This window comes from Ischnura elegans, chromosome 6 (assembly GCF_921293095.1).
Source record: "Ischnura elegans chromosome 6, ioIscEleg1.1, whole genome shotgun sequence".
NCBI classification, from domain to species: domain Eukaryota; kingdom Metazoa; phylum Arthropoda; class Insecta; order Odonata; family Coenagrionidae; genus Ischnura; species Ischnura elegans.
The window spans coordinates 77,465,862-77,478,856 of record NC_060251.1 but is presented as its reverse complement, the minus strand read 5'-3'; the positions used below and the strand labels follow the sequence as shown (position 1 = coordinate 77,478,856).

The window sequence follows — 12,995 nt, the reverse complement described above, 5'->3', positions numbered from 1 at the left end:
CTTAAGATTTATTATTATTTTTATCAAAGTATTCTACCTACTAAGGTAGGTTTCAATGGAATACTTAAGAAGCATTCTGGCAGCATCTCATTCCCTCATTTACATCCCTCTTCAGTTCACAATAAGACCTAATCCCTTAAATTCTATCCAAAAGTCCTATTATCTTCCTTCTCACTCACTTGCCTACCCAATGAAAATGTTTTCAGTATCCCCAATCGCTCAGTACTCATTCCATCCACACCTTTTGTCAAAAAAAATGAAAAATAAGGGTGTTCCTATTTTTAAAACCGTATCAAATTCGACAATGGTACAAAGTTGGGGAATAAGCCAAATATGCAGAAAGTGTAGTGGGTGGAGAAGAAGAGGCTCCATGAAGTACCAAATATAGTGGGAGGGAAGGAGAAACATCACGATGAGTTACGTAGTAGACGGAAAGTCTAAATGAATCATGTAATCAACGGTAAGGTGACGCTAAATACATCGTCAGACTGTTTGATCAGCGGGGAAGGGGGAGGAACAGGAAAAGAATTATAGATGGAATAAAGGGAGTAGAAGTAATTGGAAATTGAAGAGGGGAGTCTAATTTGGGAGGAGAGACAAGCCGGGGTAGTTCGCAAAATGCTCCATGAAAACCTACTTAATTGGTGGAATACATTACTTAAGACCGCGCTTAACAGTAATAACCTAATATTCGCTCACAACGTACACAGCTAATTAATTCAAGAAATTAATAAAGTTTTGGGAAAATATTCCAGCAAACTTGCATCTCCGCCCTTTTTATGCTAATCATAGAGCTCACAGGGCACTTGAGTAGCATGTCCTTCTATCGCAGCTAAATTGTTTTCTTTTGGGAGGAAAATTTAGAAATAAAGCCTGAAAACATTAGAATTTTGAGGTGGAACTATTCGGAAAGTGTCGAATTATTGCTGTTATGCGAGAAAATTAAAAATAATCTTTGACTTGATCATTAGAATTTAATTATTATCCTTCTTTAAGGAAGGAAAAATATTGCTCTGGAAGTAAGAGGAGCAGAGTTTATTTTTCTTGTCAATGATAAATCTATTATGTCTATAATTCAAGGCCCAAGATTCAACATATTTCGAGTATATTCACGAAATACATGTCTGCCGCTATGTTCATCCATTAAACTTTCAAATTAAGGTAATGCCATGTGTTCTTCGCTTACTTCACTCCTGAGTGAGCTGATTGTGCTCTTTCTTCTTTCAAAATTATTTTTTCTCATTTCAGCATTTCATGCGTTGTGTTATGACTAAGATAATTTTTCATGATATGGCAGCAAGTCAAACGTTGCTAGGGAATCCAGCTGTGTCTTCCCAAAAACTACTAAAATTTTATCAATAACTATAATCATATTATAACTCAACCACAAGCAACCTAATGTTTTAGCAATTTTTGCTTATCTTAGTTCACTGAAGGTAATTATGGTAGTTTTTTAAATGGCATTCAGAAGACTTGTTTTCCAAATTCTGCTTAATCTTCAGTTCTACTTTTTTCAAATGAAAATACTCTTTCTAGCTGGCATTGGTGAAGCTATTGTATTAACGGATATGTGGTACGCTCACATGACTATTATGTCGCTAGAGTGAGCTTAAAACGTTGATATGAAGTTAGAGAGTTGTACTTTTTCAATCTTTCCCATTACGCTAGTCAATGCGAAAGCCAAATTAGAGCAAAGACTAATTTACCGGGGCAATTAGCTTCATGAACATCCGAAATATCACCTTGAAGTGTATTTAGATGAGTTTTTCGATGCCATATAGTATGTATGTGGTGATAAAACAGGAAAAATTGAAGAAAGTAACTATAAAGCCGCTAAATTTTAGCTTTTAAAGATAAACAAAGAGACCACTAATCCATGCTTAGAGATAATGAAAGGTACAATGGTAACATGACGATGAGCACTACATTCTGTTAAATTGACACTCAGGTGTGCAATACGAAAAACGTAACCTAAAGGGTGTTTCAGTGAAAACCTGAACTTCGAAATTATCAGGCAATGAAAAATATTAAGAGACAAAAGATCTCGAATGCAGAAAAAATAAATGTATTAAAGATAATGAGTAAAAAGAAAAGCAAAACAAAACTTTGAGAGGCGGAATTTAATGATGGAAGAGTAAAATAATTTGAAAAATAATTACGACATATTAGAAATAACTATGTTGCTAACTATGTTACTATTCGTTTCACTGGAATGAAAACTATTGTAACCTCAGGAAAAGCCATTGAGCAAAACTGTCATCCATCCCTCTTGATCTCCTTCCCCCCTCTTACTCATATGGTTAAGTACTATGAGTCAGAAAAGTTTCCCAACAGACGGAGTGGTGCCTTATATACTTGTAGGCGATTTTTGACTTCCTTTATGCCTCCCTAGTTCGAAATTCTAATACCGCAATGCCATATGCTTTAAGCCTAGAGGTATGACACCGTTTAAGAAAGCAAATATTAAATAAAACTTAAATAAAACATGAAAACCTGCCCTTCAGTACCCAATAATTTCAGTGTAAAGCAAGAAAAGATACCTTTTAATATATTAACGTGCTGTTTAACCACATTATCGAAAACCTGTCATGCTGTGGTTATAGAGATTCAGAGAGGATATTGGTGGTTAAAAAATTTCTTCTTCAATTACGGGTTGTGGCTGGTCAATTAATAATGAGATTATATACGCCTACCGTTTACATTCAGGCGCGATACTGGGTTAAATTTCCGTAGTAATACGTAGCTTTTATTCTTGTAGGATACCTCAATTTGGTGTCGTTGCGGCGACACAATTTTACATATGCCGCGCGTGAATGATTAATTATATTTACTTTATCGCAATGAGGCAAAATAATTATATCTACACGAATATAAGCTTTTTTTTAAACAAAATCGATTGTGGCCTCACTCAATTAGTGAGGAAACACTTTTGATCCATTGAAAAAATGAGTGTATTTAAGTGCTAACTTCAAGCTGAAAAATTCTCTTCCCTGAACGCAATTAATTTTTGTCATTAATTCTACACACATTTTATGAATTTAGTTTCTTTTCTTACTTACTTACTGGAATTCTTCCTCAATTTGATCATCGAAGACGTAATGTCCAAAATTATGTACCATACTTTTGCTAGCATAATCGCGTAAACTGTGGCACACTAATATGTATACTCCTCTTTCTCAACTCTGGTCTCTCCTCGAAGTTATAAAATATTTATCTCTTAACCACTCTATGTTCTCTGCCGCCAGTTATACAGCTATTTATGTAAAATAAATTTTTACCGCTACACCAAACCTTCTTGATGTCGTAATTTTAATCTGAGTTCGCCAAGAATTTTACTGTATTGGCTTGTGTAGGTTTTTTTTAACCCAAAATCATCATTTTCATCGAACGCATATGACTGAGGTTAGGAAGATTTTAACTATCTCAAACCTTTCCAATTTGGGCGGTAAATGGTAAGACTGTACGCCCTGCATATTTTTTATGCAAGACTTAGTGTTAATGAGGATTGGGTATACGCTCAATGGAATATTGATACGTCCCATCACTTCGCATCTGATACCACACTTAATATGTATTAACGACCAGCGAAGAGTATTATAGGGAGCGTGTCCTCTTAGAACATCGGGTAAGAGATCCGGGATGAAGGACTAGATAATAGTTTAAGAAGAATCGATCGTAAAAATTGGCTAATATCAGTTGAAAAGAGAGAAGAAAAGAGGATCTTGATGCGTTTTTTGCATATATCGGTTGAAAAATCTAATATGGTGGCAAATAAAAAAAATTCTGTCAAGGATAAAATCCTAGAAAAGCTAGTACGAATAATTATTATCACAGCTCGTACCCTTACCATATTGAATTGTATACATTCACCGTCTAAGTTTCCTACCCAGAAAGCGCCGCTCTCCATGACTGATGTTAAAATTTCATCATTTCTTCAACAACTATCGCAGAGTGGATGCCTTATCCATATGATTGATTGTTTTCCGGATTACCTTCGCTGTTGTCTCTCGTAGAAGGAATTTATATTTCTGCGATCGAGCGATTGAGAATGAATATTTTTAAGAGCAGCATGGAGAATATCGTATTAGAACCCAACTATATTTCCAGGTCCGACAGAAACGATAAATTAAGAGAGATATTTTTCCAAACGGATAGGTGTGAGAATTCGTTTTTCCAAGGCACGATAAAAGACCTTGGTAAAAGCTAGGCGCAATATCGTTGGAGTATTTCCTTTTTGTGTGTAAACGGCTGGTTTTTAACACCCCCCGCCATAAGTCTATTGAGACGGCCTGCGAGGTAGTATGTGGATGTAGATGAATTTACTCCCTAAGTTCAGCATAAGGCCAATTATTCTTTGTTCCTAACCATTGAGCCCATTTTTATTCTTTCCATTTCTCCCACACCAATATCCTTCTCTTCTTCACCGTTTTCAGAATTCCTGCTCCCCTCAGTACTAGCTCCATCTGCACAGTCTGTGTCCTCCTAATCTTATCCAGCAGTCTCCTCTCGTCACCTTTCAAGTCTATAATTTCCTAATTTCTTTTAATACCCATCCATTTCCAATTATTATTTCTCCACACCCACTTATAAATTGCCTCAAATCCTTTCTCTTCCTCCACCTTTACTGTCTACGCTTCCTACCTAGAAAGTGCCGCTTTCCATAACTGATGTTAAAAGGTTCATCATTTCTTCAACAACCATCGCAGTGTGGATGCCTTATCCATATGATGGATTGTTTCCCAGATTTCCCTCGCAGTAGTCTCTCGTAGATGGAGGAATTTATAATACAACGTTCTCATTGATCTCAGGTTAGACTGACGAGATAAAAACATTAGTGTCTCAGACTTTTTAATGTTTTTGAAGTTACCCAGGTCTTGATGTTAAAATAGAGCCAACGTTTCATTTCCCTAGCGGGAGACTCCTCTTAAGCCGATAGATCGTGCCAAAATAAGTTCAGAAGAGGTCTCCGGGTAGAGAGAACTAAATTTGGCTGAATTTTAATATCAAGACGTGTATAATACCAAAAACATTAGTAAGTCATATATGAATCATGAAAGCTTTAGCAATTTAACAAAAGAAGACACCATCTATTCCTCTATTTAACTTTAGATTGTCCTCAGTGCATGTACTACATGACAGACGGAGAAACGTCGCAACTTCAGTGTAGGAAAAATGTAACATTAGCAATTGACGTCGTTGCTGAGTAAGTTATAGACTTGAAAACATCGATTTTTTCAAATTCCACGTAAAATTTCATCTACTTCTGCACTGACACACCCAAGGAAGGGCAAAAGCGGAGTATAAAGGTCAAGTAATAAAGGATGCCAAGATCATTTTGTATTTAGATTTAAGAATAAACCCTTCATACAAACCCCACCGATTTTTTCCGGATGCTGCCTTTTTTTAAGGAAGAATGTTAACAAAATTCTACGTCCATTCCCGTGAAAGGTAGTTGATTTGCCACTAATAATTGAAAAAGTAGTCAACAGACCTTGTTGTTTTGTTATTGGTTGCATTTATAGTATTTTTCAAAATGGTTGGATTTTAGTTTGCTCAGGAGACATGCTATGTCCTTCAGATAGATTACTTATGAAAGTATCATGAGAGAAGAAATAACCTTCAGCAACAGTAACGATCGAGTAATTCTTAGAAAACTATCTTGAGGTAATAGAGTATTAAATTAGACATTTCCCACACGCTTTTGTTACTCACTTGTTTGAGGAGGAAAATGAATCTTCGGGGAAACGGTTACTACGAGAAAATCAATTGAGATTTATATTTCATGTGCTTCCGGTAGATAAGAGTTGCTTCCTTATTAAAGAAGGCCTCCCATCACGGTTAAAGCGAAGGCTTCGCCGGAGATTTCCGTCAATAAAATTAATGTTTTTTGAAGACAATGCTTTATACCCGGTATGAAACGGTTGTTCAATTATTGACTTCATAAGTGGAATTACGTCAAAGTAAGGAATTTTAAAATAGCATAGGTGGACTGAAAAATTATTAAAGTATTCCCTATGATTGATCCCATTAACTTCATCTAATCAAACCCTATCGGATGATAAAACTACAAATGAAACAAATCTCTTATAGCATTCATAACGATGCCGAAATTAATTAACCATATAACTTATGAGATAATATCAATTGTGGATGAATGACTAGAATGATGCAGGTGATGATGTTTGAGACTATTTTGATAGGATTATCTTAAAATACTTCTAACATCTTCGGTCTCATGAATGCTGGTAATTAAAACCGAACCGGTTTCTTTCCAATTCAGGTGATTTTATTGATGGAATATTTTCCATGTCTACCAACATTTTGTGGAGATTTTCTCACCGCCATTTTGTTTCATACCGGGTGACGGAGAAAACTTTTCTCCTCGATATACCGGATACTGTTGAAGACAACTCATTATAACCCAATGTTGCTTCTAAGCAACATCAAAAATGCATTAACTTTCTGCTCTATTGAGGAAATATCTTAACTACGCATTATTTTGTGGTGTAAATGGTAATGACGAAGTATTTAGCTTCCACAGTAATTAATGTTTGAACGCAAAATTTCAAGTTTTCAAAATGAAAAATCTTGAAATTTGATTTCTCCCTGAAGCAGCTCTGAGTTAGAAAGGGTTAAGGACTGGTCTACTTTGAGAGATTAGCCGTAAGCCGTATGAGAGCGAAAATGCTATTCTTTGCTGCCTTCAATTTTACGGCTTATGTGTATTAAGACCGTTTTACACAGGGCACGTACTTGCGAAATCTGACGTGTTTACGAAGGCGCAATCAAAATTGCGTCGTGTAAAGCGGTGAATTGCTAGAACACATGCGAGAATGCGTGGACGTGAGATGGCAAAATAGCCCCTGTTCTAATTTAGTTCATGAATTCGCGCAATTCCATGCCATTTTAGAAATTAGTGCAGTTCTAACCAGCGCAATTCCGTACCCCGTGTAATACGGCCCTTATACGACGGACATAAGCCGTAAGAATGATAGTCAGTGATCATCCCTATGTCTTACGGCATACGTCTAGCCAATCAGAGCGCGCCTTGAGCACGGATGCTGTCAGTGCAGCGTCTCACTAAACCGGAAGTGGGTGGTTTGTAATTCAGTTGACCACAGCAGCATGTCCAAGAAATGAAAGCTACGGGAAAAGCATGTTGTGCATAGTGTATATAAACAAATATCCGAGTGAATATTATCTTAACACTTCAATGAGCGAGATTTTGCATATCATATTAAGGAATTTAGAAGTTTGATGATAACTTCTGAGGGCGACATTATTTCTTGAGGGCTATTTTCACGAATTATAAATATTCTAAAGCTATTTAGGTCGTCACTATCGAAACTCGAAACGCTGATTATTTTTCTCCTAATTGAAAACAATTAGCTTTCTTTCGGAAGCCCGTATAACCGTTTCCTTAATGTTCTTTCATCTCAAAGTACTTGAAGGAGATTCAGAGGGTTGAAAGACCCCCTTGTTTTTGTTCTGCAATTGTGCATGCGTGTCATAGGGGAATAATTCCGTTCCTTGCATTCCCTCCTGTAAGGGTGAAAATCAAGGCGCTGATTTCCCTTCTCCTAGTGACATGCAACCATTTGACTCTCTACTGCTTCCACAAGTAGCCTAACCTACAGGATGCATGTAGATGTCTCAATGGCGTTATTTCTTGCAATTAGATATTTTCCCAGTTTCAAGGCGTGCGTTACTCAATGGAAGACCAATTTCACACCGCGATACCGGCTCCTATCTTTCATCTGGCAATGCATGGAGGCCCGTTATCAGCTGCATAAAAAACAAGGGAAGAACATATAGAATTTCAAAAGACCTTCGGCTAATCGGACAACACCTGAGCCTTATATTGTTGTGCTCGCTAAACCGTCGATCCGGTTCAATGCGAAATTAGACTTTCATTGAGTAACACACGCCTTGAAAATGGGAGACAAGCCGTCTTCCGAAACGTCGGCCTATAGGACTGAGTTGACCTGGTTGAAAACCCGAGAAAAATTCATCAATATAAATCACCAGGAGAAATTAAAATAATTTTGATATTTTTATGCCTAGGCATTAAATACTACGCACATCCATTGAATTTATGAAATATCTGCAAAAGATTCAGAACCTCAGTTAATTATGATTTACTTTGATATTATCTTCGAACTTCCGATACCATTTACTTGAAAGTTTTACCCAGGACATATTTCAGAGTTTCACGTATCAGGATGCTTGAGTCACAAGGAATTCTGAAGCGCCCGATTCTCCGCTATGTACGGAATATTTTTACCTGCATTTTTCCATTTTATAATTTCGCTATAAATTACACAGAAATAATTATCAAATGCAAAAAATATGACCTTCGAATAACGATTAACTATAATAAGCACGGAATTTTTATATGTTTAAGTTTAATTAAATATTTTTGTCGTGCATTTTCCTTCACTTAACTCTATTAAAGTGAAATCGTTTGAAATTCCTGTAGGATTTTGTTTTGCATGTACCAGTGTTGGAAAAATAGGTAATTTTAACGAATGAAAGTGGAGTGACACTCAACTTGTTGGAAGGAATGAGATGATAGCTTCGTAAAGTGTGCAGTGGATATATTACTTCTTCCATCGTTTAAACAGAAATTTAGCTAAAGCAATAACGGTAGATGAATACGTCTTGTAAACCGGTTTGTATTACCTCAGTAAACGTGCTTTCCGCGATTTTGGGAGCTGATGTTGCAAAAAGTATTTCAAAATGAGGGAAAGCAAAAATCAAGAGATAGCGACAGACAACATGATCCAGCATTTGGTTGAAATTGCTTTCAATGCGTCATACCATTTCAAAGGTCTATTTATAAAGTACAAGAGAGTAAGTACAGACCCGAGATAAATTGCACTTAAGTTAGCTGAAAAAATAATAAAATATAAACTTTCATAAATTATAGGCAGTTCATCAAACGATTCTTTACCGTAAACAAGAGCATGGATAAACACTACATCATCAATGAAAGATCATAAGTTACATTTGATAGCACGCACCACTCAACTGCAAGACCAGTATCATTAGAGAGTATCATATATATATCAGTAGAGATCATCGCTCTTAATCCATTCATACTATTGTTGAAAAAACGATTACACCAATGCTTAGCCCAGTGAGTAGTGCTACACCTGGATAAAACCCGGAAGGCATTCATTTATCCAACGAAGAGTAAATATTCCCAAATAAAATAATTTAATTAAATATAGAACAATGATGCCTAACCGATGGAGTTAAGGTCAAAAAATATTCACCGAATCCTTCCCGTAGGCAGAGTAACTAAAGTAGGTACTAACCATTGACGAGAGAATGAATGTGACTACATAGATATTATACGTAAAGGGTTACGTATTCATGACGTTAAATTTGCCCTTGAATCCTAATTGCTTATTCAAGAGTTTCACTTAAAACCAAATGACGAGGAAATATTGATGAGCAGTATGAAAAAATATAACTGGATACTTAACGTTAATAGTTGCGTGAGTGCTTTCCAGAAATGCCATATCATCTCTTCCCTGTTAGGTGAATCACAAACAACCCACAGACTCACTTTGGAGCATTATCGTCCTTCCGGTTGCCCTTACTCCCTTGCTGCTGCTGCTGCGTCGAGCTGTTGGAGTGCACAGCGGCTGCTGCCGCCGCCGCCGCGGCCGCTGCAGCCTCGCATCTGGCCCGATGGCCGCTCACGTGTTGGCCCGGGGGCCTCTTGTTGTCGACGACCCTTGGCCGGCTCGCGAACGAGTAGAGCCTCTCCTTGGGCCGCTCTGGAGGCAGCGACGGACGGTCGAAATACGGTGCTGCCCGGACAGTTGTCACAAACAGGGGCCTCTTGATGGGGGACTTGGGGGCCGGCCCCGTCACGTCCTTGCCCCCGTGCCCTCGCCCTGCCTCCCTCTTCTTCACCCCCGCCTGAGGAGGGCTCACGAGGTCGGGGGCGTCTTTCTTCCCGCCGGGGTCGACGGCGCGGCGGCGCCTCGCCCTGACCGGCGGCTCCGTCGGTTGCGCCGGCATGCCTCAGACCCGGGGGCCGCTGAAGACATCGCCGCGGGGGTTCACGGTGGTCCGCGGGTCCTCCGTCCCCGCCCGCACGCGGCCAACCGCTACCCTCGCCGAACCTCCGGGACCGTCTCGTGCATCATAACGGCGCTGGGTCCTCATCGATGTCTCGCAGATCTTCACGCCTTCACCCACCTTACGCTCGACTAGTCACCGAAACGTGTCATCCTGATCACTCGCGTAAATACTTCGTGCCAGATTCCGTTATTCCCCTCAATTACGCCGGAACTTTGAGAAAGACACTGCGGAGAAATGCGGCGCTAGACTTGCGCGTGATGTCCCATCTGTTTAGCGCCCTTCAGCGGTCGTTTGGAGACTGACCGCTCGTGTTTATGTCGTGCGCAAACTCCGCGAGAGGCGCGGTAATCGTTCCTGCGGCGTCCATATTGTCCGGTCGTGCCGATAACACCTCGGCGGGCGGGAATCAGAGCGTGACGGCGGAGAAGGAAGTAGGCGGCAACCTTCCCGAGGGTCCTTGCTTCGAATCCAGTTTGGCGTGCGACGACCAGCGGCAAAAATAAACCGCAACCTGTGTTGCGCTCCAACCAGCTTACCTTTCCCTCGTCTGATCCACCACTGGCAAGAGCGGCAGGCGATATTTCCAGACGATTTATTTAAAGGTCAGCCGAGAAGGCAAACGAATTTGCATACATTATCGCCACTTCCATACTCAACCACGAGAACCTACAGCACTCCGCAATCTCATTTATTTGGCAGCGCGGGGGTATTAAGAAAGAACGCATCAAACGTCGCCTTCGATTCAGCACTTGATTGAGATACCTATATGAACGTGGTATTGTCTTCATATGAGTAGCGTATGAGTTATCCTCGTAAACAAGATTATTATTTCTTCGCTACAGATTTATCACTCTTAGTTTCGTGAAAGAGGACGCAATAAGCGGGACTTGCCGGCGTACGCAGCTGAATAGATGTCTCGTGACTATTCTCTAAGATCCTGGCCAGAGATTTTCCGTAGATATTAACACCCACACATAAAGCTATAAACGCTTTCTTTTCTCGAGTCTTTCAACCAATCATTCGTTCGCTATTTATTGAATTTAACGAGACAGCGATTTATTGGTGGTATCTTTTTTGAAATATTTAACATTTTAATATTGGCGTTTTTGTATTTTTGATATTTCGGAAGAAATGGTTCACTGAATAGGAGCTGACATCATGCTTGACTAAGAAGAAGCTTTATAATCATTGATATTTTCTACGGATAATTTTATCCTTTCATATGTGTTGTATACGCAATAATGATCGATAATAAAATTAGTTCTAATACACCTTCTCGATACTTAATAATATTAGTATTAAATAAATAACGGGATTACTAACAAAATCCTGTAGGATATAGAAACACTTTTTTAAAAGGCTAATTCGAGAACGGCTCTATAAAACATTATTATTAAGAGAACCCACAAGGGAAAATTTCTGATATTCATGTTTCTTCATTGTGGAGAGGATTTAAAAATTCTCTCACGAGGAGGTAATTTAGGGAAATAAAAGAAATTAAATAGTATTTAAACTACTTATGTTTTACAGGATATGAACGCAAGCGCGAAAAAGGATGATAGTGGTTCAAGTAATCTACATTATGAAGCTAAGTGCTTTTTTAAGGAATATGTCTTTGGAAAAATAGTTCTATGATGAAAATGGCAAGGGATATTATCATAAGTCCTATGGACGGAACTAAGGTATACATCGCACTTTGATGCATGGTGCATGGAATTCGTTCATTGCAAGGTTCAAATGACAAGACAGCGGTAGAGTGTATACAAAGCTACGCTAGTGTCAATGAGCATAAAATGTTGAAAGAAATAGTTTGCCTTCTTAACACACTTAATGCTTAAAATATGTATAAAAGCAATCCATTAGACAAGGCAAAAGTTTTGTGATGATGGAAGAAGTAAATAGATGAGGTCAATAAAAATTTACCACATGGAAATAACAACTTTCCACTCCTTCTGCTGAAGACGAATATTACCGTAGGCACAATGAGCAGATCTAGTAGCGAATAGTGAGGCATATAGCTTGGCAAGAAAAATCAGGAAATTTCCCCTGAATTCAATATACCAGCATTGAATGCGTTTTAAAAAGGTAGTGAATTATTGTTCAGCGCGAAACTACGAGACTAAATTCGATCGATCCTCATAAGCATTCCTTTCAACGTTGCGGGACTCGAAAAATAAAAAATGAGAAGAAAGGGTAGAATTTCAAATGAGGAATGGGAGAAATCGAAGGCGATTTTGTCGAACACGACGTCCACGAAATCGAAAGGCCGTTAAAGATTAACACCACCCTCCAAACCAGGAGACCCCAAATTCAAAGGGATATCGGGCGCCGAATGCGAAAATAATGTTGCCCTACAACCTACGTAGCGCACCAGACCACCAAAATCCCACTTCTCTACCTCATTCGTGTTATGACATCGATAATTTTCACTTTGCCGCACCAAAGTCTCCCACCCCACGCGTATTCTGCAAAAATGCATCACAGAAGCAGAGGAAGGAAAGGGGATGGGGTAGAGACAGAAATTTCATGGATATACATACTCTTGCTCTTTATTGCTCTTGACTTACTTGACTCTTATTCTAACTCTGAGGAAGGTGGTCGTGCCACCGAAAATTTGAAATCGTGTGAGTCTCCTCATCAATGTGGCTTTTGTAATGTGTCTTTCCCAGCCTAGGTTATATTTGAGGTAAATACCTGTATGAAATCATGGGTATTTAATACAGTCTCGTTAATTATAACCAATCATTGAGTGCCATTTGACATTTTGGGGTGAGAAGAAAGCCAGAGGGGGTTACAAATGTGCGGATTCAGTGAAGAGACCTGCCATTGTCGACATTTCAAATTAAAATTAGGCTAAAATGTTTTTAACGACAATCGATGGTTCATTCGAAGTCTGC

General features: G+C 38.9%; 1 protein-coding gene across 4 annotated transcripts in view; it reads right to left on the bottom strand.

Moving 5' to 3' along the window:
• The window catches only part of LOC124161025 (radial spoke head protein 3 homolog B), a 103,902-nt gene that overhangs the window by 60,423 nt on the left and 30,484 nt on the right, over positions 1-12,995 (bottom strand). The window contains exon 1 of one of the 4 annotated variants that reach the window (XM_046537163.1): positions 9,575-10,429. The exons of 2 other annotated variants lie outside the window; for them this stretch is intronic. In XM_046537163.1, coding sequence (XP_046393119.1) covers positions 9,575-10,035 — 461 coding nt within the window. In that variant the 5' untranslated portion in view covers positions 10,036-10,429. Of the gene's footprint in view, positions 1-9,574; positions 10,430-12,995 lie in introns of those variants that run through there. One more of the 4 variants, XM_046537165.1, reaches the window with a different exon arrangement.